This window comes from Pelodiscus sinensis, chromosome 3 (assembly GCF_052426305.1).
Source record: "Pelodiscus sinensis isolate ZL-2025 chromosome 3, ASM5242630v1, whole genome shotgun sequence".
Lineage (NCBI taxonomy): Eukaryota > Metazoa > Chordata > Testudines > Trionychidae > Pelodiscus > Pelodiscus sinensis.
In genome coordinates this window covers 4,004,246-4,029,853 of record NC_143054.1, presented here as the reverse complement: position 1 = coordinate 4,029,853, position 25,608 = coordinate 4,004,246, and the positions used below count along the sequence as shown (strand labels likewise).

Genomic DNA, 25,608 nt, shown 5'->3' with positions numbered 1-25,608 from the left:
ACCCCCCAGCAGGCAGCTGCGGTGCAGAAAGCGCCTGGCCTGGAGGCTTTCCCCGTGGCTGGAATCTCGGCCCAGGGGAGCAGCAGGAGGCCCCCCCTTGCAGGGACACTGCCCCTGGCGCAGCATCTGGCAGGAAGGGGGGGAAGCCGCCTGGCAGCGCGTGACCCTGGCTGCACACGCGGGGGGCGGGGCCGGCGCAAGGGGCGGGGCCGGGTGACGTGCCCGAGGGGCGGGGCCCGGGGCCGCGCGGCGCGTTGCCTGGCGACGGGGTCCGGGCCTGGCCGCGGGGATGAGCCGGGCGGCGCTGGCCGAGGGGGGCGGGGGGGAGCCGGGCGCGCTGGTCCCGTCCCTCAGCTCCGAGCGGCAGGAGGAGCGAATCGCCGCCCGGCGCCTCCGCATCGCCGCCCGCCTGGAGGCCAAGCGCCGGTGAGAGCGGGCCCCGCCCCCGGAACCGGGCCCCCCCGACCCGCCCCCCGGAACCGGAACCGGCACCGGCCTCCCCCCGACCCGCCCCCGGAACCGGCCCCCCCCGGCACCGGAACCGGAACCGGCCTCCCCCCGGCACCGGAACCGGGCCCCCCCGACCCGCCCCCGGAACCGGCCCCCCCCGGCACCGGAACCGGCCCCCCACGACCGGCCCCCCGGCACCGGAACCGCCCCCCCGACCCGGCCCCGCCCCCGGAACCGGCCCCCCCGACCCGCCCCTCGGAACCAGAACCAGAACTGGCCCCCCACCAGACCCCCGAACCAGAACCGACTCCCCCGCATCCGGAACCGGCCCCCGCGACCCGACCCGACCCCCCCCCGAACCAGAACCAAGTCCCACGCCCCGGCACCGGAACTGGCCCCCCTCCCGACTCGACTCCGCCCCCTCGAACTCGGAACCGACCCCCCGACCCCGGAAACGACCCCCCCGCCCCGCCCCCGCCCCCCTGAACCGGCCCAGGCCCCTCGACCCCGGAACCGACTCCCCCAACCCGCCCCCAGAATCGGAACCGGCCGCCCCGAACAAACCCCGACTGGCCCCCCTGAACTGGAACCTGCCCCAACCCAGCCCCCCCAACCAACGCCATCCCTCCTCAAACCGACCTCCCCAAACCGGAACTGAACCCCCCCAACTGGCACCAGTCACCCCCAAACCGTTCTTAAATCAAACTCCCCCGAACCGGCACCAGCCCCCTCAAACCGAACCCCCCAAACTGGAACTGACCCCCCCAAACCAAACCCCCCAAGCCGGAACTGCCCCGCCCCCTCCCCGTGCTTCAGGGTGCCATCTCCCACCCCATGCTCAGCCTCTATCAGGAGGGAGCAGCCTCTGTCCGTGGGGAGCTTGGACCCACCATCCAAGGCAGCAGCACAGGGCAGTAGGGAGCCGGTCTGCGAAGGCAGCTGGTTTGGTTTCTAAACTGGCTCCCCTCAGCCCAGCTCCCGCCTGGCCCCCCACGCTGCTGTCTCCGCACCGGGCAGATGGCAGCCGGTCTGCCCAGGGAGCTGAATTTTAAACTGGCCCCCCGGGCAGATCCAGAGGCAGCAGCGCAGAGTAGTGGGGGCTCCCCGGGAGTGGGGCCGGAGCCACTGGCTGCCAGCCCTGCCCCTGGGGTCTATAGATAGTCCAGTAACCACTAAGAATTCATGTGGATACTCGGAGATGAGCCGCCCTTGCAGAGCCCTGTGGGATCACAGCACTCGGTGGGCCGGCTCGTTAAGGTATGGAAGGTGGCCTGCTGCTAAAGAGTTTCTCTTCCCTCTGCACAGGGAGGCCCTCGGAGAAGATCCAGATGCGAATAAGGCTGAGGCAGAAGAGCTCAGCCGGAGCCACAAACAGATAGAAGAAAGCAGGCAGGTCAGGACCAATCAGTGCGGGCCACTGAGTCACATTTGGCTCTAGACTCCTTTTCAGGTGGCCTTTGGCATCCCAGTGGCGCTGTGTCTTTTGACAAAGCACAGTCACATGAGCTGTACTGTTGGGAACTCGTTTCTGAAAAACACGTCCCTGTGCCGGGGCCTCTGCGGCCCATATGCTCCTGAGAAATCCGCAGCACCCCCAGCTCCTTCTACATGTTCACCTTCAGGAGTTCCTGAAAACCGCCGCCTGTTTCCAGCTCTCCACTCACAGCCTGGCCAGCACACACGCCACACCGCGCCTCCCAGTACAACACCTGTTGTGCGAGGCCCGGTGAGGCAAAGGGCTCCATGCTGGGAGTCCTCTCAAAACGAGTCTTTTTTCTTCCATAGAAGCAGCAGATGGCCAGACTTTTATTTGGGTACCTAGATAGGGATGTAGGAGCCAAACTATCGGCCAGGTTTGAAGAATGCTAGCCAGGTAGCCCTGGAGCCCCTTGGCCTGGGGGCGTGCTCTGTCATTTTGCTGTGTTCACAGAGGCTGGCCAAGCTGCTCCACGATGGCACACAGCTTGTGACCAATATCCAGGTGGCTGCCGATGCCAGGGAGACCCACAGGAGGGCTGAGGAGGATGAACTGAAGCGACAGAGGTAAGAGATCCCAGGTCTCTGCTGTGCCACTTGTAGGAAGGCTGCTCCCGGGCCAGATCCTGCAATGACCAGCTCAGGCCAGGGCTGTCCACACGCTGATCAGCCTGGGCCCTTTGGCAACTCGCTGGGAGGCGAGAACTGCGCTTAACATACTTAAGAGCAAACTGCAGCCACCCTTCTCTGTAACAGGCAGGGCGGGTGTGGAGAGGTGGCAGGTCCCAGCATGCCGTGCGGCCTGCCTGATTGGCTCTGGAATGAGCACTGCGTGCTGGCCTGTGTAGTTTCCTCAGCCCGCACTCTGGGATGGAAGGGGATGGCGATTGCTTGTGAGAACTCGGTGACCTGCAGGCTGTCTTAGCCACCACCCTCACTGGCCTCTCCTCTGGGACTGTACTGATGAAGCCTGATTGTTCAGCCTCCTCTCCCTGCTATGGGACTTGCCAGTTGTCACGAGCAAACAATTCCAGCGTTGCTGAATGGACCCAGTCATTTTCATGGCACTCCACAGGAGCCTGTGGGGACCGGAGAGCAAAGGGACTGCTATGAAAAGTGAGCCTTTGGGAGGGGACCGCGTGCAATGGTTTTGTCCTGGGCTAGTTCCTAGATGACCTGCGACCATCTCTGGGCTGGAAGCGGTGCTGGAAGTCTCATTAGGAAAGAGAAAACTTCCCCAAGGTCCCTGGCAAGGGCCCATCCAGCCCAGGTGGAGTGTCACTGCCTGGGCTGGGTGGGAGGGAAGTGTGTATTGTACCGGCTACAGATCCAGCATCTTCTGCTAATGCTGACGCCACTGCTGCTGGAGTTCTTTAGCGGTGGTAACGATGCGGCTGCTGCAACGTTGGTCTCCTGACAGACCCAGCTCGCCAGAGGAGTATTTCCCTCTGACCAATTTCTGCGAGTGCGATGTGCTCCCTTTCAATCCGGTGCATTCCCAGGGCTCTGAGATAGACCGGGCACTTCTTTTCCTGCAGCCATGTTCGCAGGGCCTTGTACAGTAAAACTCCAATAGTCCGGCATCCAGTTGTACAGCACTCTCGATAGTCTGGCATCAAAATGGCAAGAGCCTAGAGAGTGTTTAAGTGAATAATTTACAGACTGTGTTAGTGCTGAGTGTATCATTTTTGTGTTTAAGGAAATAAAGCGCTGTATTAAGTGTTTTAAGTTACTATATTAATAGTTTAAGTGATTAATAGTGTAAGTCAGTGGTCCCCAACCTTTCATGGCTGCTGGGGGCGGGGCTGTGACAGTGCGTTGGGGTACCCCGGCTCCTGCACCCCCGAAATGGCACAAACAGACTCCACCAGCCAGGAGAATGGAGGTAGTTTAATGCTTCTCCAGGACACAGCACAGCACAGATGTAATCTGGTTACAGGAACTGGGGCTAAGAGGCCTCAGTGCCCCCCTTGAGATGGGGGAATCCCAGCCCCCCTCCCCAGCTCCTTCTCCCCTGCTTTCCAGACAGGAAACTAACTCTCTCTCTTCCAGCCCTGCCCCTAGCCAGGGGCAGCATCCACTTTCCTTTGTTCCTCTCCCTGGGGTGTGGCTGGTCAAACAGGTTGAGAGCCCCTCTTTGCATAATGACTCATGGCCTGTCCTTCTGGGCTGGTACCCAGGGAAGCCAGTGGGGGTTAGCAAGTTCCCCCCCACTACGTCACAGGGGCCACGCATGCACCCGGGACCAGCACCGCACATGTGCCGCGCGCCGGGGATAGGGGCCACCCACGCGCCCTGGGCTGGCACCACACATGTGCCGTGCACCCGAGGCAGGGGCCGCCCACGCATCCTGCGCCCAAGGCTGGCACCAGCCCAGATGTTTCGGCTGGCACACATAAATGCCCCGGTGGGCGCCATGGCACCGCGTTGGGGACCACTGGCGTAACTGATTAGCCAGTGCTGCACACTACTGTACATAGTATCCCCAGCTCATACTACATCCTCATAGTCCGTCTTATCCGATAATCCGGCACCACCTAGGTCCCAAAGGTTCCGGATTATCGGCAGTCTACTGTACATACTGGCTGCAGAGCCCTGGTGCTTAGTGCACGGAGCCTTCCCTAGCTGGGGACGGAGCCTATCCTTAGGGCTGCAGTAAAGCTTGTTGCCTTGCTCAGCTCTTGTCTACCCTTTGGTTTGAAAGCGAGTTAGCCCTTAACGCTGGCTGCCCAGAAAGCTTGTACCATAACGTCAGCGTGGATGGCTCTAAGAGCAGCTGCCACATCCTCCATCTGGCTTGTGCTGGCTGCTCCCTGCAGGCTCGAGAAACTGGAGAACGAATCCAAGACTAACCAGGACAAGTTTGAAGAGATCACCTCGAAATGGGGCTCGGCCCGGGAGAAGACCATCCCGCAGGACCTGTGGGAAGTGCTCAACCAGCAGCAGCAGCAGTGCGCGCTGCTCATCGAGGAGAAGAACAAGCTCATCAGCGAACTGCAGCAGGTAGGTTGCCTGAGCGGGAAGCTGGGGGTGTGGGGACACAGTTGTGGGCACAAGGGGTCTGGTTGGGGTATGGTAGTGGTAGGGGGCCCTGTCCAAGCATAAGGCACCCACAACTGACCATCTCTTCTCTGTGGCCAGGGTAGTGCGCTACCCTACAATAACAAACCTGCAGATATGGACTCCGCACGCGCTCACGTCTGGCAGCGCGGACTCGGATGAGCAGCCCCACGCTAGCAGCACAGCAAGCGGCCAGCCCCTTTCTTGGGAAGGAAACGGGCTTCCCGCCCAGAGATTTATCTGAATAGCCTTGTCCCAGAAAATGCCCCATCCCATGCTAGTGTCTGCCAGTGACGGGGCACAGTCACGAGTCAAGGTTCCTGTTGCTTCCTCGCAAAGCCCTACAAGACTGAGGGTGGGCGGGATGTTGGGGGCACTGAGAGCGGTGCCCCGTCTCTCCACAGGCTGGGCAAGGCGCAGGCTTTTGGCCAGGGCATTCTAGAAATGCCTGCAGCTCCCTATGGTATCACCCGGGCAGCGGAGGGCAGAGGTCAGCCAATCGTGTTTGGTCTTGCAGAAGCAAAACCTGGGGGGGCCGCGGGCGGAGGGGCCGGCCTGGGGGGGCCGCGGGCGGAGGGGCCAGCCTGGGGGGGCCGCGGGCGGAGGGGCCAGTCTGGGGGGCCCGCGAGCGGAAGGGCCGGCCTGGGGGTCCCGCGGGCGGAGGGGCCGGGGCTGAGCTGGCTACTTGGGAGCATCAGGTACCTTTCGCTGTGTGAAAAATGAGCTGTGAACTGCTGGTGGAGTAGACACGTAAGTCCTCTGGGTCTGCCCCCTCGACTGAACACCAGAGTGACCCCTCCCCATGCGGAGCTCTCTGTGCCCCTGCAGCTGGCTGGCGCTCGCCCGAGCAGTGGGTTTATGCGGCAGGCAATCCGCTACCGCAGTGGTGGGTGGCAGGGGATAGCTGGGCTGCGAAGCGCTGTAGTGGCTCGTGTGTCTGTTACCGCTCTTGCCTGCACACACATTCGGGCTGGAACAGCCGCCAAGCACCCTAGTGCATCTCCTGTCAGTGCAGGGTTGTTCCTACAGTTCACTTCCTAGGCTCTCAGGGCTGTCTAGGCCTGTCCCGAGTCCAGGCAGTAGCCCAAGCATTGGGGCTTCCTTCATCTCAACTGGCATACATGGTAGATCTTCCCGTCCTCTCTTCTCTCTCCTAACCACTCTTCCATGCCTCACTCCTCGCCCAAGTCCCTTTCCCTGCCGCCTGTAGGGTCAGATGTTGGCTGCTTGCGGCACTGCACAAGCCAGAGAACCCTTAGTCAGTCCCGTCTCCACTCCTCTCCGGCAGGAGCTGAAAAGCAAAGATGACCAGTACGTGAAGGATCTCAAGAAGCAGGCGGACGACATCAGCCTGCTGCTGGACAGAATGGAGGAGCAGATCAAAAACCTAATGAAAACCTACCGCCGGGAACTCACGCAGATCGAGGTAGCAAGCAGCTTCCAAGCAGGCCGGGAGCAAGCAGTGAATGGTTGCCCTGGCAAATCCGCCAAGAGTGCTCCGTAATGGACGGGCTCTCTGGCGCGCCACGCTGGGTTGCGGGCTGCAGGCAGGTGTTTCTGGGGCAGAGCTCCTCCTTTGCCAGATGGAAATAACAAGGGGGATGAGCTGCCGGGGGCCCAGCGAATGCGATCCTGGGGTCTTTTCCTCTCGCAGTTCCCACGGTCAGGAGAGCCTGAAAGTTGCTTGTGTGTGGGGCTGTTCGTTCCCGGGTGTGTGCGGTCAGAAGGGACCATTCAGTAGCACAGAGGCCAGAGAGTTTCACCCCCTGGCCCACGAGTTTAGGGTGTACGAGTCACTGAATCCCAGTGTGGCCTTGAGCACAGAGAGAGCATGCTGCACCTGAGTCTGGGGGGCACCTGGCAGTGACCGGGACCTAGCTTCCATCCCAGAAGCCGCTTCTGGTTGCTCGCAGCGCTCGGCCTGACAAACAAGGTTCCTCCAGCACGGCAGAGCTGGCAGCAGGCAGGGCTGGGCCTTGGGCTGTGCAGGGCAACCCGCTCACAGCGCTGTCTCCTTCTCAGAAAGCCTTCGAGCTGGAGCGGCGCGAGCTGCTGAGCAGCAATAAGAAGAAGTGGGAGCAAGCCATGCAGGCCCACAACGCGCAGGAGGTGAGGGCCCGGAGGGGCGTTGTGATCAGCCCAGGAAGGTTCCTGCGCCTGCCGCTGCTCCGCGCCACCAAGCGGCAGCACGTCTCAGTCCCTGCGCCTGCGCTTGACGTTGGAGAGTCTGGGATTCCCAGGGGCCGGGGTGGGCAGAGCAGCTCAGTGCCTGGCAGGGGAATGAGATGCTTCACACACACAGAACGGGGAGTGTCTAGGGAGGAGCCCTGCAGAAAGGGATCTGGGGGTCAGAGTGAGCCACAGGCTAAAATAAGTCAACAATGTGATGCTGTTACAAAAAAAGCAAATGTGATTCTGGGCAGCATGAACAGGCGTGTGGTGAGCCAGACACGAGAAGTCGTTCTTCCGCTCTGCTCTGTGCTGGTTAGGCGTCAGTTGGAGTCTTGTGTCCAGTTCTGGGATGGAGTTCCAGTTCTTCAGATGTGGAGAAATTGGAAAAAGTCCAGAGAAGAGCAACAACGAGGAATGGTCTAGAGAACATGAGCTCTGAGGGGAGGCTGAAGGAATTGGGCTTGTTTCGTTTGGAAAGGAGAAGACTGAGAGGGGACAGGAGAGCAGCTTTCAAATACATAGGGGCTGTATCTAGACTGGCATGATTTTGTGCAAATACTTTTAACGGAAGAGTTTTTCCGTTAATAGTATTTGTGAAAGAGAGCGTCTATACTGGCATGTGCCTTTGCGCAAAAGATTTGCTTTTGTGCAAAAGCATCCGTGCCAGTGTGGACGTTCTCTTGCACAAGAAAGCTCCGATGGCCATTTTAGCTATTGGGCTTTCTTGCGCAAGAAATTGATGTTACCTGTCTACACTGGGTTCTTGTGTGCAAGGACACTTGTGCAAGAAGACTTATCCCTGAGCGGGAGCGTCAGAGTATTTGCACAAGAACCACTGATTTTGTACATTAGAATGTCACTGTTCTTGCACAAATACTCGCGGCCAGTGTAGACAGGCGGCAAGATTTTGCGCAAAATCTTGCCAACGTAGACACAGCCAGAATGTAACAAGGAGGAGGGAGAAAAATTGTTCCCCTTGGCCTCTGAGGACAGGACAAGGAGCAATGGGCTGAAACTGCAGCAAGGGAGGTTTAGGTTGGACTTTAGGAAAAACTTCTTGCCTGTCCGGGTGGTGAAACACTGGAATAAATTGCCCAGGGGGGTTGTGGAATCTCCATCCCTGGAGAGATTTCAGAGCAGTTGGACAGACACCGGTCAGGGATGGTCTAGCCCAGCGGTTCCCAGCCTTTTCCAGATGGGGACCCATTTTGACAATGCAGGAAGACTTGGTGACCCAGGACAATTCAACAACAAGGGGAGGTGAGAGGGCAGAGCCACCTGGGGAGACGCTTGGCGACCCTTTTGAAATGGAATGGCGACCTGTATTTGGGTCCCGACCCACAGGTTGGAACCCCTGTTCTAGACGGTGCTGGGTCCTGCCGTGAGGGCAGGGGGCTGGACTCGAGGGCCCTTGCAGTGCGAGGGGCCTGTGATCCTGACCGTTCTCAGATCTGTGCAGGGCTGTTGTGAAGAGGACGGGGATCGGGGATTCTCCGTGGCCACTGACAGAAAGGGAAGGAGCCTAGGACTAGATGGCCTCTCCGGTTCCCTGCCAGGCCTGTGGTGCTGTTCTGCCATCTCGGCATGCAGGGCTGGGAGGGTGCTCAAGAGGCCATCGGGCGCAGCCCCCGCAGGTAGGCAGGGTGAAATACGGCTCGGTGCTTCGGAGCAGCGCTGGCCTAGGGCTCCCAGCATTCCCACGGCCTTCCCAGGGCCGGCTGCTTTGCTCTGCTACAGGGCCAGCAGCGTTGGCAGAGCCGCCTTCGAGTCCGCGCAAGGGGGCTGGATACCGTGGTGATGGGCACACATGGGGCATCCTAAACGTGGTCGGTCTTTTCCCACTCAGTTTTTGCGTGGGCCACCTCCCCAGCTGGTGCAGATCTGCTGAGCTCCTCGTGTCCTCCGTGGAGCTGCGCAGAGTCACCCCAGCTGAGCGCCAGAGCCAGACTCAGACTCCTTGCCGCATGGCGGCTTTGTGGCAGCTTGGATGTGAATGGAGAGCCCCGGCCGAGGGGGAACAGCCGGCCGCACCGCAGGGGCCTGGAAGGGAAGGGGTGGCCGGGGCACCCGGCGAGCCGGTGGGCAGGCAGGCAGGGACCAGAGCTGGTGTCTGGCTCTGTCCCACAGTCGCACCCACACCCGCGACAGGCCCCATCTGCACTGTGCAAGGGAAGGCAGAGGGTCCCGGGGGCAGAGTCTGCTTGGTGCTGGGCACAGGGTGGGTCACTCGAGCCTGGCTTAGGGATATATCACCTGGGGCAGGATTGAGAACTTCAGGCCCGGGGACCAGATACAGCCCCCAGCTTGCCTGGATCCCACCCCCTCCTGCACTGGGGAGCCTGCACGGGTGCTCCAGTCCCCCTGCTGCCCCGCCACGGGGCTGGAGCACACACAATCGACTAGCCTGGTCCCCCAGGCTCTGGGGTGGGAGGAGACTGGGGGGAGCATCTTTCTCCTTCTCAGCCGGGCGCCACACCAGTGAGGGGGTTTTGTGTGCAGCCCCCGCCTGGTTTTCTGTGGGCCAATGGCCCCCCGACCCCAAAAGGGTTCCCCAGCCCTGGCCTAGGGGTACCTTGTCCCCACTGGGCCGCTGCGATCCCTGCCCATCTTTGCTTCAGAACGGCCAAGGCAGCTGGGCCTGTGAGGGCCGAGCCGAGCAGGGGGGTTCTCTGTGGCCACCTGACCCACCCCTGGTCTCCTGCCCGCAGCTGGAGAACCTGGTGACGCGCATGAAGAAGGTGGAGGAGTACGAGAAGCAGCTGGATCAGCTGCGGGTGCAGGATTCCGAGGAGTACACCGCCATCAAAATCCAGCTGGAGACCGACGTGCAGGTTGGAGGGGAGGGACACAGGCCCCGGCCGAGTGCATAGGGCCCGTAAGGAGAACGTGGCGACGCCGGGCCAAGCGCCCTGCCTACCTAGCAGCAGCCAGCACAGCTTGTACTCTGAGGGGGAGACACTCAAATGCTCAGCCTGGGCTAGCGGTACCCCCGCCCGGCTGGCCTGCTCCCTCCTGCCTGCTCAGCCCGCCCCCCCCGATCTCTCATCACTTCCAGCTGGCGCAATGAGCCACAAGCAGCAGCGAGCTGGCGGTGCCGCCACGCCACGAGGCACACGCTGCCTGCCTGCTGCAAGGGTGGAACCCTCCGAGTGGGCTCCGGAGGGCGTTCGTCCAGAGCGAGCCGGGATCGCGGTGTCCCGTGGAGCTGCCGGTACTGGCTGCTCAGCCACGAGAGGAGCTAGCTGAGCCCCGGTCTGCCCGGCACAACAGTTCGCTTCCTATAACTGCCCTTCCTGTTGCAGATCTTGTCACCGAGAAGCAAAACAGCCCTCCCTGGGCCGACTCAGGCTGTCACAGAGGAGTTGATTAACCAAGAGGCATGAGCCTACAGCTTAATGCTGCAGAATACATGCATTCCCCCTCCCCCCCAGGGCCGGACTGAGGCATGGGCAAACCGGGCAGCTGCCCAGGGCACCAACCGATGGGGGGCGCCTGATGGCAGCTGTAAGGGGTACGCGGCGTCCCTTACAGCTGCCATCAGGCGCCGCGCCCCCGGCTCCCGCAGCGCCGGCTCTGTGGTGCCGGCCAGCAGCACCCTTCCCCCTATGGCCACGAGGCCCTGCATGGCCCAGCGTGCGCGCCAGCAGTGCTACCAGGCCAGGCTGGGCAGCGCATACGCCATGCACCCTGAGGGGGCGGTCCTGTGCCCTGGGGGCGGTCCTGTGCCCTGGGGGCGGTCCCACACACCCTGAGGGGGCGGTCCTGTGCCCTGGGGGCAGTCCCACACACCCTGAGGGGGCGGTTCTGCTTCCCGGGGGCGGTCCCACACACCCTGAGGGGGCGGTTCTGCTTCCCGGGGGCGGTCCCACACACCCTGAGGGGGCGGTCCTGTGCCCTGGGGGCGGTCCCACGCACCCTGAGGGGGCGGTTCTGCTCCCCGGGGGCGGTCCCACACACCCTGAGGGGGCGGTTCTGCTTCCCGGGGGCGGTCCCACACACCCTGAGGGGGCGGTTCTGCTCCCCGGGGGCGGTCCCACACACCCTGAGGGGGCGGTTCTGCTCCCCGGGGGCGGTCCCACACACCCTGAGGGGGCGGTTCTGCTCCCCGGGGGCGGTCCCACACACCCTGAGGGGGCGGTTCTGCGCCCCAGGGATGGTCCCACACACCCTGAGGGGGCGGTTCTGCTCCCCGGGGGCGGTCCCACACACCCTGAGGGGGTGGTTCTGCTCCCTGGGGGCGGTCCCACACACCCTGAGGGGGCGGTTCTGCGCCCCAGGGATGGTCCCACACACCCTGAGGGGGCGGTTCTGCTCCCCGGGGGCGGTCCCACACACCCTGAGGGGGCGGTTCTGCTCCCCGGGGGCGGTCCCACACACCCTGAGGGGGCGGTTCTGCTTCCCGGGGGCGGTCCCACACACCCTGAGGGGGTGGTTCTGCTCCCCGGGGGCGGTCCCACACACCCTGAGGGGGCGGTTCTGCTCCCCGGGGGCGGTCCCACACACCCTGAGGGGGCGGTTCTGCGCCCCAGGGACGGTCCCACACACCCTGAGGGGGCAGTCCTGCACCCCGGGGGCAGTCCCGCACATGTGTCGTGTGCCATGGGGCAGTGCCACGCTCCCGGGCCCGGGGTGCCAAAAGGGCTCGGGCCGGCCCTGCTCCCCCCAGTACATTTTTTAGCAGCCTGGCCAGCAGCCCAGCTCAGTTCTGGTTTGCGCCAGGTCCGGGACCTACCCCCGCTGCAGCTCTGCATTTCAAGTGTATTAAGAGTCGGGTGGGCAGGCAGCCTGGCTCACTTCCAGCTCGTACAGGGTCCGGAAGCTCAGACCCTCCCTGGACAGGGGGTGCTGCCACCGTGCACTGCTGCCTCTGTATCAGAGGCAGCAGCACAGGGTGACAGGCAGCTGGTCTGCAAGGGAAGCTGGTTTCTAAACTGCCTCCCCTTGCGGACCAGCTCCCGTCTGGCACCCCACGCTGGCACCCCAGGGACTTTAGAACAATCGACTAACTGAGAAGAAGTCCGGAGGTTACTCGAGTATTGGATTAACCAAGATTTAACGTCCCTAGTGCCGACTCACGCGCTTGAACGGCAGCGTGCCCCACAGGAGGGAGGCAGAGCGATCCTGACCCCCGCGCTGTGCGGCGTTAGCTCGGACAGTCGCTGCTGCCTCTCGCCGTGTGCTGGGGGACCCCTGCACACACGTGCCTAGTCCCTAGCTGGGGGCTGCGGGCAGGGAGTTCTGCACTTGTGACTGCTTGCCGGCTGAGGAACAGGGCGGGGGGCTGGTGAGGGGCGAGGCTGGGGTCCCTGGCTGGGAAGCTGTTGCCCTGAGTCGGGGTGGCAGGCTCCATTAGGACTCTAGCCGTGAATGTCTTTAGCCCTTGCTAGCAGGGGGGGCTTTGTACGCGGCTCCTCTTTCTTCCATAGAAGGAGTTTCACTGAGAGCGAGAGCCTGGGCAGTCCCCTTCTAGTCAGCCCCTTTCCAGAGCCCCGAGGCCAGGCAGGAGGGGCTCTGTCCTTGCAAACCTGCCCGGGTCCAATCCAGGCCGGCTCTGTGTTTGGCTTGGACTCGCAGATCCTGGAGCAGCAGCTGCAGCAGATGAAAGCCATTTACCAGCTGAACCAGGAGAAGCTGGAATACAACTTCCAGGTGCTCAAGAAACGGGACGAGGAAAACACCATCATCAAATCCCAGCAGAAACGGAAGCTCAACCGGTAAAAGTTGGGCCCGTTTGTGTGGGGCAGGACCAGGGCCCCCAGCCGTTCTCAGCCTGCTCTGGGCCGCAGTCCATGTTCTCACTGCCGCACACAACCCCCCCTTCCCCCCAAAGACTGCATGCAATCGGGCTTTGCGCAGGGGCTCCGTGAAGAGTCCCCACCCGCCCCCAGGTGCTGCTGGGCCACGGGAGGGGAGGGGCCCAGTGGGGCAGCTGGAAGCACGTTCCTTGGCCGCACTGGGACGCGCCAGCCCTCGTACGTCCGGCCCTGCCTGCTGGTCAGTAGCACCCTGCTCTGCTCCCCAGGCTGCACGACGTGCTCAATAACCTGCGGCTGAAACTGGCCAAGCAGATAAAGCAGTTCCAGGAGGACAACCAGACCCTGACGGCCGACTACAAGCGCATAGTGGAGCAGTACAAGGATCTGCAGAGGACAATGAGGTACGGGAGGTCCCAGCTGCGGGCCCCACGGTGGCGCCCACAGGGCAGTCTCGGACGCCTGCGGGCGAGCGCCGGGAGGGTATCCGGCCCGCACTGGGACCCTGCCGGCCCGCAGTGGGAAAGCTGCCCAGCTCACAGGCAAGGGCCTGTCCCCTCTCGGCAGACACTTTGCCGTCATCGATGCCCAGAAGTTCCTGGAGATCTGGCTGATGAACGAGCAGGAAGCCAAAGGGCTGATGTGGAAGGCGCTGGATGCCGACCGCGTCATTCACACCCAGCAGCTGGGGCTCCCCTGGGTGGAGCCGGACTACTGGTTCCTGGACAATGTGGGCCCCGTCGTGTACCGCAAGACCATGAAATCTGCCAGCAAGCTGGCCCAGGAGGTGATGGCACTAACAGGTGGGGCACGATCCCTTCCCTCAGGGTCTCCACCCTTCCAGGTTGTTGCTGTCACCTCCCTCCACCTCCTCCGCCTGGGGCCAAGAGGGGGGCAGCAGCTTTCCTTGCTAGGTGGGGGTAAAACCCTGAGGTGTGGCGGGAAGCAGAGGGACCTGTCCTCGTTATCCCCTGCGGCCCAGTCCAGTTCGGAGAGCCCCGGCCAGGCCTGGCTGCTCCATTCCTCTTGCCCCTACCCCCACGGGCTCCCCATTGACTTGGCTTTGAGACCACAGAGGCTGGCAGAGTATTGCAGAGGACAGGCAGGGCCAACAGGGTGTGGAGGGTGGGCAGAGCTAATGATCCTGCGGTTAGTGGGCAGGCGGGGAGGAGAGCGTGAGTCAGTGGGGACAAGTGTGGGGTTGGTCACTGGGCTAATGGTATTGGAGGACAGGGGGCACTAGCAGGATAGGGGCAAGGGTAGGCGGTGTTAACATGCTACTGGAGGGGTGGGCGAGGGTAGGCAGGGCTAACGGCATTGGATAGCCCCGCCCACCCTTGCCCCTAACGACATTGGATGGGGCGAGGGTAGGCGGGGCTAACAGGCTACTGGGGGGGTGGGCGAGGGTAGGCGGGGCTAACAGGCTACTGGAGGGATGGGTGAGGGTAGGCAGGGCTAACAGGCTACTGGAGAGGTGGGCGAGGGTAGGCGGGGCTAACAGGCTACTGGGGGGGCGGGCGAGGGTGGGCGGGGCTAACAGGCTACTGGAGGGGCGGGCGAGGGTGGGCGGGGCTAACAGGCTACTGGAGGGGCAGGCGAGGGTAGGCGGGGCTAACAGGCTACTGGAGGGGCGGGCGAGGGTGGACGGGGCTAACAGGCTACAGGCGGGGCGGGCAAGGGTGGGCGGGGCTAACAGGCTACTGGAGGGGCGGGCGAGGGTAGGCGGGGCTAACAGGCTACTGGAGGGGTGGGCAGGGCTAACAGGCTACTGGAGGGGTGGGCGAGGGTGGGCGGGGCTAACAGGCTACTGGAGGGGCGGGCGAGGGTAGGCGGGGCTAACAGGCTACTGGAGGGGTGGGCGAGGGTAGCCGGGGCTAACAGGCTACTGGAGGGGCGGGCGAGGGTACGCGGGGCTAACAGGCTACTGGAGGGGTGGGCGGGGCTAACAGGCTACTGGAGGGGTGGGCGAGGGTGGGCGGGGCTAATAGGCTACTGGAGGGGTGGGCGAGGGTGGGCGGGGCTAACAGGCTTCTGGAGGGGCGGGCGAGGGTGGGCGGGGCTAACAGGCTACTGGAGGGGTGGGAGAGGGTAGCCGGGGCTAACAGGCTACTGGAGGGGCGGGCGAGGGTAGCCGGGGCTAACAGGCTACTGGAGGGGCGGGCGAGGGTAGGCGGGGCTAACAGGCTACTGGAGGGGTGGGCGAGGGTAGGCGGGGCTAACTGGCTACTGGAGAGGTGGGCGAGGGTAGGCGGGGCTAACAGGCTACTGGAGGGGCGGGCGAGGGTGGGCGGGGCTAACAGGCCACTGGAGGGGTGGGCGGGGCTAACAGGCTACTGGAGGGGCGGGCGAGGGTAGGCGGGGCTAACAGGCTACTGGAGGGGCGGGCGAGGGTAGGCGGGGCTAACAGGCTACTGGAGGGGCGGGCGAGGGTAGGCGGGGCTAACAGACTACTGGAGGGGCGGGCGAGGGTAGGCGGGGCTAACAGGCTACTGGAGAGGTGGGCGAGGGTAGGCGGGGCTAACAGGCTACTGGAGGGGCGGGCGAGGGTAGGCGGGGCTAACAGGTTACTGGAGGGTAGGCGAGGGTGGGCGGGGCTAACAGGCTACTGGAGGGGTGGGCGAGGGTGGGCGGGGCTAACAGGCTACTGGAGGGGCGGGCGAGGGTAGGCGGGGCTAACAGGCTACTTGAGGGTAGGCGAGGGTGGGCGGGGCTAACAGGCTACTGGAGAGGTGGGCGAGGGTGGGCGGGGCTAACAGGCTACTGGAGGGGCGGGCGAGGGTAGGCGGGGCTAACAGGTTACTGGAGGGTAGGCGAGGGTGGGCGGGGCTAACAGGCTACTGGAGGGGTGGGCGAGGGTGGGCGGGGCTAACAGGCTACTGGAGGGGCGGGCGAGGGTAGGCGGGGCTAACAGGCTACTTGAGGGTAGGCGAGGGTGGGCGGGGCTAACAGGTTACTGGAGGGTAGGCGAGGGTGGGCGGGGCTAACAGGTTACTGGAGGGTAGGCGAGGGTGGGCGGGGCTAACAGCTACTGGAGAGGTGGGCGAGGGTGGGCGGGGCTAACAGGCTACTGGAGGGGAGCATGCGGCAGTGATTGAAAGGGCCCGGGGCAGTAGCAGCAGCCGTGGCCGAGAGCCCTGGGCCCCTCGGAGTCACCAGGCCCGGGCGGTGCCCCCCGTAGCCCCCTCTCAGCGGGCCTGACCCTCCCATCCTGTCTGAGTGTCAGTAAATGCGCCTCCCTTGCCAGCTGGAGGGAGGCCCTGCCCTGCGCTGGCCGAGCGGATCTCTGCCGGGAGAGCGGACCCTGCCTCTGCTCAGCGGGCGGCGTGGGCCTGCAGCCCCCCCTTGCGCAGGGGACTCCCGCCCTGACCTAGGGGGCCTGTGCTCGGGTGCTGGGGCCAGGAGCTCCCGTCTCTTTCGAAAGCTCCACTAGGCCGTGTCCCCGCCAGCCCTGCGCCTTTTCTGCAAATCCCCTTCGAAATGGAGCCGCCTCGGCTCCCGGCCGCCCCGCCCCAGCCTGCTCCTCGCGGCCGTGCTGCGGGAGCCGCTTGCTGCGGTTTGCATTGCCGCCGGTGTGGATCGTCCCCGTCACGGCCCCCTCCCGAGAGTCTCCGACAGCAAATACCTGGGTGCGTCCCTAGGCCAGGTGAGGAGCAGGGCAGGGGATGGGCCTTGTGAGCTCCCCCTTGTGCTTCAGAGAGCGGCCGGCCGGAGCAGGAGGAGGAGGGTCGGAAAGAGGCAGCGGAGGCGGGCGAGGAGGCGAAGCCGCCCCGGCACGTCTCAGCGAAGACCGTCAAACTGATCCTGGAGCTGCTGTGCGACGAGTCGGTGAGTCGGGCCGGCCGCAGGGGCTCCGGGCTGAGAGGGGTCCGGCCCTCGGCCGGTCGGCCCCTTCTCCGCACAGCTCCTCCGCCGGGGGCTGTCGGCCTTTCCTGCCTCCCCGCTCTGGAGCCCGGGCTTCCGTCGCCCGTCCCTGTGGGCTGGGCACCCCGTGCCGGGCAAGTCCGAACTCTTCGGCCGGGCGGCACGTGCGGAGCGGCAGGCGTGTGGTGCTGCTGTGCTGGGGGGGCGGGATCAGGTCTGATCTGCCAGCCGGCTGGGAGTGTGTGTGCGGTGTCTCGCCCCCTGCCTGCCGCCCCTCGGCAGTATGGGCTGGGTGTCGGGCCCCGCTGCATTCGCAGCACCTCCTCGAGCTCCAAGCGGCTTCCTAGGAGAGGCCTATAGGGGGGCAGACTGCTGGGGTGCAATGGCCCCGCAGAGACGGCACGGCCGCTCCTTCCATGGCTCCGGGCTGCAGGGCCGAGCCCCTGACACCTTCCATCTCCAGCCGTGCTGGCCGGGGTCCCCGCTGTCACCCAGCATGTGTGGCCAGGTTGGACTTGCCGGCATCTTTCTCCGAGTGCCTCTCTCCCGCTGTCGCACCCAGCGCCTTCTGCTGGCTGAGCAACGCCTTTCACTCGAGCAGTCTGGGCCAGATCCGGCCCCCTAACACTGGTCCGGCCCGCGGACGGCATCTGGCCGCCTTCTGTTGCTGTCCTGCCTGTGCCACCCAATTGCCAGGTGGCAGGCAGGGGCGGCCGGTGCGTACAGGCCGACAGGCCATCGCCTATGGCGCCGTCACGCCATGGAGGGCTGTGGAGACAGGGGCGCCGATCGCGCATTCCGCCTGGGGCGCCCCTGGCCGTAGGATCCGATTGCAATGGCTCCTGGCTCAGGGTCGCGGCGGGGGCTGGAGCCGCAAGCCCTGTACATAGACACAGCAACCCCGGGGGGTGCCAGGCAGTGCGGCAGCAGCGGAGTCACAAGCCTTTCACTGTGCCTTGAATTCAAAGCCTCTGGGCCGGACAACTCTGTCCCCAGCCCCGCCCCTTCAGCCACAGGCCCCGCCCCTTCAGCCACAGGCCCTGCCCCTTCTGGGGTGGACCTGCCCCTTGGCCATGTACTGAAATTCATTGTGGCCCCCCTGCGGAAATTATTGCCCACCCCTGCCCTGGCATCTGAGGTCCACGTGCCCGGGGGGACAGCGGATTGCAGGGGTAACCAGGCCAGGGCCCCACACACCGGCTGCACCGGAGAAATGGCCCCCATCACCTGGTCCCCGTTCCGTGGTTAGCCCAGAGTTGGGATTGGAGTCGGGCCCCGGCTGTCGGGGAGCACGCGGCCCCACTGAAATGGCGTGGGACTGGTCCTGCCTTGGGCAGGGGGCCGGGCTCGATGCCTCCTGAGGCCCCTGCCCGCCCTGGGGGTCTGTGATTCTAAGAGCTGTGCCGGGGCGGGTTCCGCCTGCCATCCTGCTCGTCTCGTGCTTCCCTTCCCAGGGCTTCCTGATCGAGAGCAAGATGCTGGGACTCCTGCAGCCGCTGGAGAGGCAGGAGCGCTCCCTCATGAAGCTGGACGCCATCTTTGCGGTCAGTTGACGTCCGGCCCAGAGCAGCGGGCGAGGGCGAGGGCGAGGGCAGGGACCCGCCTGCCATGCCGGGGAAGGGATGCAGTGAGCTGCTGCCGGGTGCCTGCGCGGAGAGGATGGGGCTGGTCCCTGCCCAAGGGGACTCGCGCAGCGTGACGGTGTGCTCTCTCTTCGGGCGTAGCTGGGGAGTGGGCAGGCGAAAGGCAGAAGGAAAGAGACAGGCTGTGGCTCAAGCCACCAATCCCCCATTCCCAAAGACCTCCTGGGCCTTCCGGCTCCCCCCGTCCCAGCCCTCCAGCCCCCTGTCATCCGCAGACGGCTCCCCCCTGCTGCGCCCACTCAGGGCTGGCCCCTCTGCCCTGCTTTGGGGGGAGGGCTGGGTTTGGAGCTGGGCCCTGCCCTCTTTCCCCAGCGCAAGCGTGTGCTGTGCAGAGCTCCTAGCGGGGCACCTCCCGCCGGACAGAACCTGGCGCTCTGCCCCCCTGCTGAGCACCCTGCGGTGGGGGGGGCCTGGAGCTCCGCCCAGGCCCAGGGGCTGCCGCGACCAGCTGCTGCTCTGCCTTGCCCCAGGCCCTGGGCATCGACAATGAAGAGGACGTGTACGCGCTGGTGGATTTCTTCCTGACGTTCAAAGCCCAGCAGCTCGCCTCTGGCCAGGTAGGAGCAGCGCGGGCTTCTCCCAGGGCGGCACGGGCCGGCGGCGGGACTTGGGGTCGCTCTGCCTGCTCCAGAGGCAACCATGGCACGGAAAGGAGCCGTGTCTGAGCTGCGTCCCCCCGGCAGAGTGGGGCCCACGTGCTTTGTGCCCGTAACAGCAGGCGTCCGTCACAGGCCCCGCGCTAGGGCTACAGAGGGCGGACAGCCTCCCGCCTGGGCACGCTGGCTCCGCGGGCTGCGGGGTGTTACCGGCTGAGCCGTCATGCGGCTGGACTCACCCCCAGATGGGCATGTCGGGGGGGGGGGCGTTACCGGCTGAGCCGTCATGCGGCTGGACACACCCCCGGGCGGGCACGTCGGGGGGGGGGCGGGGCGTTACCGGCTGAGGCGTCATGTGGCTGGACTCACCCCCGGGTGCACACGTCGGGAGGGGGGGGGGCGTTACCGGCTGAGCCGTCATGCGGCTGGACTCACCCCCGGGTGCACACGTCGGGGGGGGGGGCGTTACTAGGCGAGCTGTCGTGCGGCTGGACTCACCCCCGGGTGCACACGTCGGGAGGGGGGCGGGGCGTTACCGGCTGAGCTGTCATGCGGCTGGACTCACCCCCGGGTGCACACGTCGGGGGGGGGGGGGCGTTACTAGGCGAGCTGTCGTGCGGCTGGACTCACCCCCGGGTGCACACGTCGGGAGGGGGGGCGGGGCGTTACCGGCTGAGCTGTCATGCGGCTGGACTCACCCCCGGGTGCACACGTCGGGGGGGGGGGGGCGGGGCGTTACCGGCTGAGCTGTCGTGCGGCTGGACTCACCCCCGGGTGCACACGTCGGGGGGGGGGCGTTACCGGCTGGACTCACCCCCGGGTGGGCACATCGGGGGGGGGCCGTTACCAGGCGAGCCGTCGTGCGGCCGGGCTCACCCCCGGTCCGGCTGCCCCGCAGAGCGAGGAGGGGGCTGCGGAAGAGGGGGCCGAGGGCCTGGCCGGGGCTGCACTGAAGGGCGAGGGGGGGCCCACTGCCCAGCCGGAGGAGGGCCAGGCCCAGCGGAGCTCGGCGCCATCCCCGTCCTCTGTGCTCTTCCACCCCGACGACGTGCTCAAGGCCCTCACGGCCTTCGTCCGGGACGTCCAGAGGCCCAGGTGAGGGGCCCCCGGCGGCGCGGGAGCTGGGCTGCAGCCCCAAGCCAGGCGCTGCCCGCGGGGAGTGGGAGGCGGATGCTGGCGCTGCCCCACCCATGGCCCCCCCCAACCCGGGCTGGTTCTTGCGCCCCCGGGCGCTGCCCCCCCATGGCCCCCCCCCAGCCCGGGCTGGTTCTTGCGCCCCCGGGTGCTGCCCCCCCCATGGCCCCTCCTCTCGGACCCGGGCCGGTTCTCGCTCCCCCGGGCACTGCCCCCCCCCATGGCCTCCCCCCAGCCCGGGCCGGTTCTCGCTCCCCCGGGCGCTGCCCCCCCCCCATGGCCCCTCCTCTCGGACCCGGGCCGGTTCTCGCTCCCCCGGGCGCTGCCCCCCCCCATGGCCCCCCCCCAGCCCGGGCTGGTTCTCGCTCCCCCGGGCGCTGCCCCCCCCATGGCCCCTCCTCTCAGACCCGGGCCGGTTCTCGCTCCCCCGGGCGCTGCCCCCCCCCATGGCCCCTCCTCTCGGACCCGGGCCGGTTCTCGCTCCCCCGGGCGCTGCCCCCCCCATGGCCCCTCCTCTCGGACCCGGGCCGGTTCTCGCTCCCCCGGGCGCTGCCCCCCCCATGGCCCCTCCTCTCGGACCCGGGCCGGTTCTCGCTCCCCCGGGCGCTGCCCCCCCCATGGCCCCTCCTCTCGGACCCGGGCTGGTTCTCGCTCCCCCGGGCGCTGCCCCCCCCATGGCCCCTCCTCTCGGACCCGGGCCGGTTCTCGCTCCCCCGGGCGCTGCCCCCCCCATGGCCCCTCCTCTCGGACCCGGGCCGGTTCTCGCTCCCCCGGGCGCTGCCCCACCCATGCCCCCCCCCAACCCGGGCCGGTTCTCGCTCCCCCGGGCGCTGCCCCCCCCATGGCCCCTCCTCTCGGACCCGGGCCGGTTCTCGCTCCCCCGGGCGCTGCCCCACCCATGCCCCCCCCCCAACCCGGGCCGGTTCTCGCTCCCCCGGGCGCTGCCCCACCCATGGCCCCTCCTCTCGGACCCTGGCTGGTTCTCGCTCCCCGGGCCGGGCCGTGAGCCCCGGGCGCCTCTCTCCGATTCAGGGAGAAGCGGCCGCAGGCGAAGAAGGTGCTGGAGGAGCGGGACAACTCCAAGGACTCGGAGTACTGGGAAGCCCTGGCTCACGTCATCCCTGAGCCAAAGCTGCAGGTTTGGGAGGCGCTGGAGGCGGCGCTGGAGAAATACCAGTAGGTCCCCCTGCCCACCACCGGAGACACGCGCTGCCCGCCCCACAGCTCACCGGGACGCCCCTCGGGGCTGCTTGGCCCCCTGCCCAGGCACACGTGGGGGGCTCGTCTGCCCTGCTGCTGGGCCGTGCCCCAGCTCAGCCTGCGGGCCGCAGACACGGGCCTGCCGGTGGGATCGTCCACATCAGTCTTGTGCCCCTGCCTCTCGTGGTGGTGATCGAGTGGACAGACCCTCCCCCGGCCCTGCTCCCGGCCCCCCTGCGGTGAGCTCCCCGGGGTGCTGTGGGGCGGGGCGCTGCCCTGGGGGGCTAACCGACTCTGCTCCCGGCCCCCCTGCGGTGAGCTCCCCGGGGCGCTGTGGGGCGGGGCGCTGCCCTGGGGGGCTAACCGACTCTGCTCCCGGCCCCCCTGCGGTGAGCTCCCCGGGGCGCTGTGGGGCGGGGCGCTGCCCTGGGGGGCTAACCGACTCTGCTCCCGGCCCCCCTGCGGCGAGCTCCCCGGGGCGCTGTGGGGCGGGGCGCTGCCCTGGGGGGCTAACCGACTCCGCTCCCCTTGCAGCTCCGTTCTGAGCCAGCGGGCGAAGCTGCTCGCCGAGGTGGGTGGGCTCCAGCACCAGAACGCGGAGCTGCACGTGCTGCTGCACCAGTACCTCACCTCCAAGGTGAGCGGGGGCCGGGCCGGGCCCACTCGGGCTCAGGCTGCCCCACGGCCCCCTGGCAATGAGCAGAGGCCTGGGGTGCTGCTGGCAGAGGAGAGGCGGGAGGTGGAGCAGGCTGCTCCTTGGGGCTGCAGCAGGGGCCTGCATGTGCCACCTCTGCCAGCAGCCAAGGGGGCCGTGGAGGTGCCAGGGCATGGGCACAGGGCCAGAAGGGGCCGTGGGGGGGCTCTGTGGAGAGGAGGGCAGGAGGGGGAGACGTGTGGTCTGAGCTGGGTAAAGAGGGTGGGGGGCGCAGCACGTCCCCTGCCGCGCCGGGACCCGAGCATTCAGGCGTGGCACGCGGCCCTCGCAGCCCGGGCCCATGGAAAGGGGAGCCCCCAAACGGGGCCGGAAGGCTGGTGGGGCCATGGGCACCAGGCCTCGTGGCTCCTCTGTCTCTCGTGTCAGTGGGGAGGGGTGCTGGCTGGGCTCACCCCCACGCCGCCTCGCCCTCATTGTGGCCTCGGCTCGCCCGGCGCAGGTGAACGAGCAGCTGCTGATCCCGCCCACCCACGTGATGGACCTGACGCCGCGGTGACGGTCGGGGAGTGGCCGGTGCTGGACGTCCCTGCCCACCAGCATCCGGAGCTGGAACCGGGACCGTCCTGGAATAAAGCCCCTTGCAGACAGCTGCCTGCAGGCCTGAGTGCTGGGCTGCTGCCCCGGGCCGATGCTGGGGGCCAGGCCCCGGCTGGCAGGGAGGCCCCCTCACTGTGCCTGCGACCTTGATGCCGCGTGACCAAGGTCCTCCGACTGCTCTAATTGGAGCCCTCTGCCCCAGGGCCTTCCTCACTGGCAGACTCCTTCGGGCTCCCCAAAGCCCAGACCCGCCCCCTGCTCCCAGCCCGTCACCCCCCTGCTCAGCCTCTCTGGCGCAGCCCCGGGCTCCCCGACAGCCCGCCCGGAAGGGGCTGTGTCGTTACTGGATCGTAAGGGGATCAGACGGGTCACTGCTGCACCGGGGGGGAGGGTGTTTGCCCCACAGTCTGTACAAAGGGGCCGTGTGAGGTGGCACCTGATAGCTTGTGCTAGTCACCTGCTTCTGCATGTGCTAGTCATGGCCGTGTGATATCCGTGTGTGGCGTTAGAAATCTGTGCCCTGGGCCGATGCTGGAAGGGGGTCTGGCTGAGGCAGAGCAACGGGCAAAGAACGGCCAGCCCGTGCCTGGCTCATTAGCAAGGCCCCAGGGCCACGGCTCTCCGAGAGCCCAGCACACACCCGAGGAATGCATCTGGCACTCTGCATACCGCAAACCACCCTGTGGCTGATGCCGGCCGCCACGGGACATGGGGATAGGTCACTGGGCCGTGGCACCTACTCTGGCCAGGAAGATGCCAGGGGAGGGATATAAAAGCCACGTGGCAATCTCCATCTTGTCTTCGGTGTTGCTCCTGATCCCAGATGCAGCCGCGCAAGGGACAGGGAGCCGGGAAGAACCGCGGGCCCATCCTGACATAGGATGTGCACCAGAGACTTTTAAGATAGCAGTTGTAACATCTCTGCTGAGAGCCTGCGTCGAGAACTGGGAGATTCGATGCATGTAATGTATTCTCCTTAACAACCTTACTGCCTGCTTTTCTTTCTTTTCTTAATAAACCCTTCCATGTTAGATGCTAAAGGCCTGGCCCAGCGTGCTCTTGTGGGTAAGATCCAGAGCGTAAATTGACCGGGCATCTGTGGCTGGTTCTTTGGGACCAGACAGACCCATTTGGGGTGGGTGAGATTGGATTCTATAACCCCTCCCCTGTGTGCAGGCCCGGAGCTGATTGGGGCACAGGGAGAGCTGGGGTGCCTGAGGGGTTTGGCTCAGTGTGACTAGTGTGTGGCCTGTTTGGGAAGATCTCCGATCAGGGGCTGTAAGGGCCCCCGAGTTTGAGCAGTTCACCCTGAGCGCACGCCCTCAGCGGTGCCCAGACCCGGCCCGGTCCGTCACAGTGGCGTAGTCGCCAGGATCCACGAATCTTGGTGAATTGAGCTTTGGATCAGGGCCCCGCGCTGTTCTACATTTGATTTTTGGGTGTTGAGAGTTTGGTTGATTAAAGAGCCGCTGCAGTGAGTCAGCGACGATGTGAGAGTCTGGACCAAAGGCTCTAAAACGGTGGTCCCCAAGTTTTTGGGGCTGCCAGGTGCCCGGGGGCAGGGCCGTGCATATTCCCCATGCCTGGGGCAGGGGTGTGGCGGTGCATTGGGGTTCCCCTGCCTCCTGCACCCCGTAGTGGCAACGAACAGACTCCCCCAGCCAGTAGAACAGAGGGAGTTTATTGCCTCTCCAGGATACAGCACAGCACAGATGGAATCCGGTCACAGGGCAGGCCTAGGATGCCTCAGCCCCTCTTGCGATGGGGGAGACTGGGCCCCTAAATCCCAGCCCGTTGCTTAGGCTGCCTCCTCCATGATCCCAGACAGAAACTAAAAAGTCCCTTCCAGCCCTGCCCCCCAGCCAGGGGCTGGCCTCCCCTCCCCTCCTTCCTTTGTTTCTCTCCCTGGGAGGCAACAGGTCGGACAGGTTGGGAGCCCCTTGCCTAGTGACTCATCCCCTGCCCTGCTGGGCCGTGCTGCAGCCAGCCGCCAGCGGAGGTCACCCACAGCCCACCGCCCAGCATAGCAAGCAGCAAGGTCCCAACACTACATCACACGGGGCTGCGCATGGGCGGGCGCCTGGGGCCCGGGGTGCAAGACTAGCTCGGGCCGGCCCTGGTCGCTAGGCGGGCTCACACAAATGCCCCGCGGGCACCGCGCTGGGGACCCCGCTCTAAAAGCTCTGTGCTTGGAGAGAGGCATTGAATGGGGAGAGAGAGCTTCGCAGCCAGAACTGAGGTCTCCGGCAGTGAGCAGAGCAGGCGCCACGGCCCAGTGACCTAGCCCTGTGTCCCATGGCGGCCGGCATCAGCCCCGGGCTGGTTTGCAGAGTGCCAGACGCATTCCCCGGGTGTGTGCTGGGCTCTCGGAGAGCCGTGGCCCTGGGGCCTTGCTAATGAGCCAGGCACGGGCTGGCCGTTCTTTGCCCGTTGCTCTGCCTCAGCCAGACCCCCTTCCAGCATCGGCCCAGGGCACAGATTTCTAACGCCACACACGGATATCACACGGCCAGGACTAGCACATGCAGAACCAGGTGACTAGCACAAGCTATCAGGTGCCACCTCACACGGCCCCTTTGTACAGACTGTGGGGCAAACACCCTCCCCCCCGGTGCAGCAGTGACCCGTCTGATCCCCTTACGATCCAGTAACATGACGTGAGCCAACAGGGAGCCGTGGGGGCGCCATCCAGCGGACCCCAGCGGTCACCGGGGAGCAGATAACACCCTCCCTGTACCCCCACGGCCTGGAGAGGCGCCCCTGGAGCCGGGTGTGGCCTGGGCATGTGCTGTGCAGCACCAGGCCCAGCCCTGCGGGAAGGGCCCACACGTGCGTTTCAGGGCTGGGGCGAGCGTGCCCCTGAGTGCAGAGCCCAGGGTTCCCCCCGCACGCTCGCCCTCCGTTACAGCCCCCGGCCGGGCAGTGCACACAGGGCTGGTGAGAGTGTCCTCATAATGGCTGGGGAAACTGAGGCACTGCACGCTTGTGACATGGCCACGTTCACAGGGCCA

General features: G+C 65.7%; 1 protein-coding gene across 1 annotated transcript; it reads left to right on the top strand.

Moving 5' to 3' along the window:
- The first annotated feature begins 230 nt into the window (after nt 1-230).
- On the top strand, nt 231-22,650 carry DRC1 (dynein regulatory complex subunit 1). The gene is made up of 17 exons (XM_075925944.2): nt 231-426; nt 1,756-1,843; nt 2,381-2,493; nt 4,746-4,929; nt 6,275-6,412; nt 7,009-7,095; nt 9,867-9,989; nt 12,733-12,872; nt 13,181-13,315; nt 13,479-13,714; nt 16,606-16,736; nt 18,227-18,316; nt 18,886-18,972; nt 19,910-20,106; nt 21,178-21,321; nt 21,880-21,982; nt 22,500-22,650. Exons 1-17 carry the CDS (start codon nt 290-292, stop codon nt 22,554-22,556), a joined length of 2,190 nt encoding a protein of 729 aa, XP_075782059.2. The 5' UTR covers nt 231-289; the 3' UTR covers nt 22,557-22,650.
- The last annotated feature ends 2,958 nt before the right edge of the window (nt 22,651-25,608 follow it).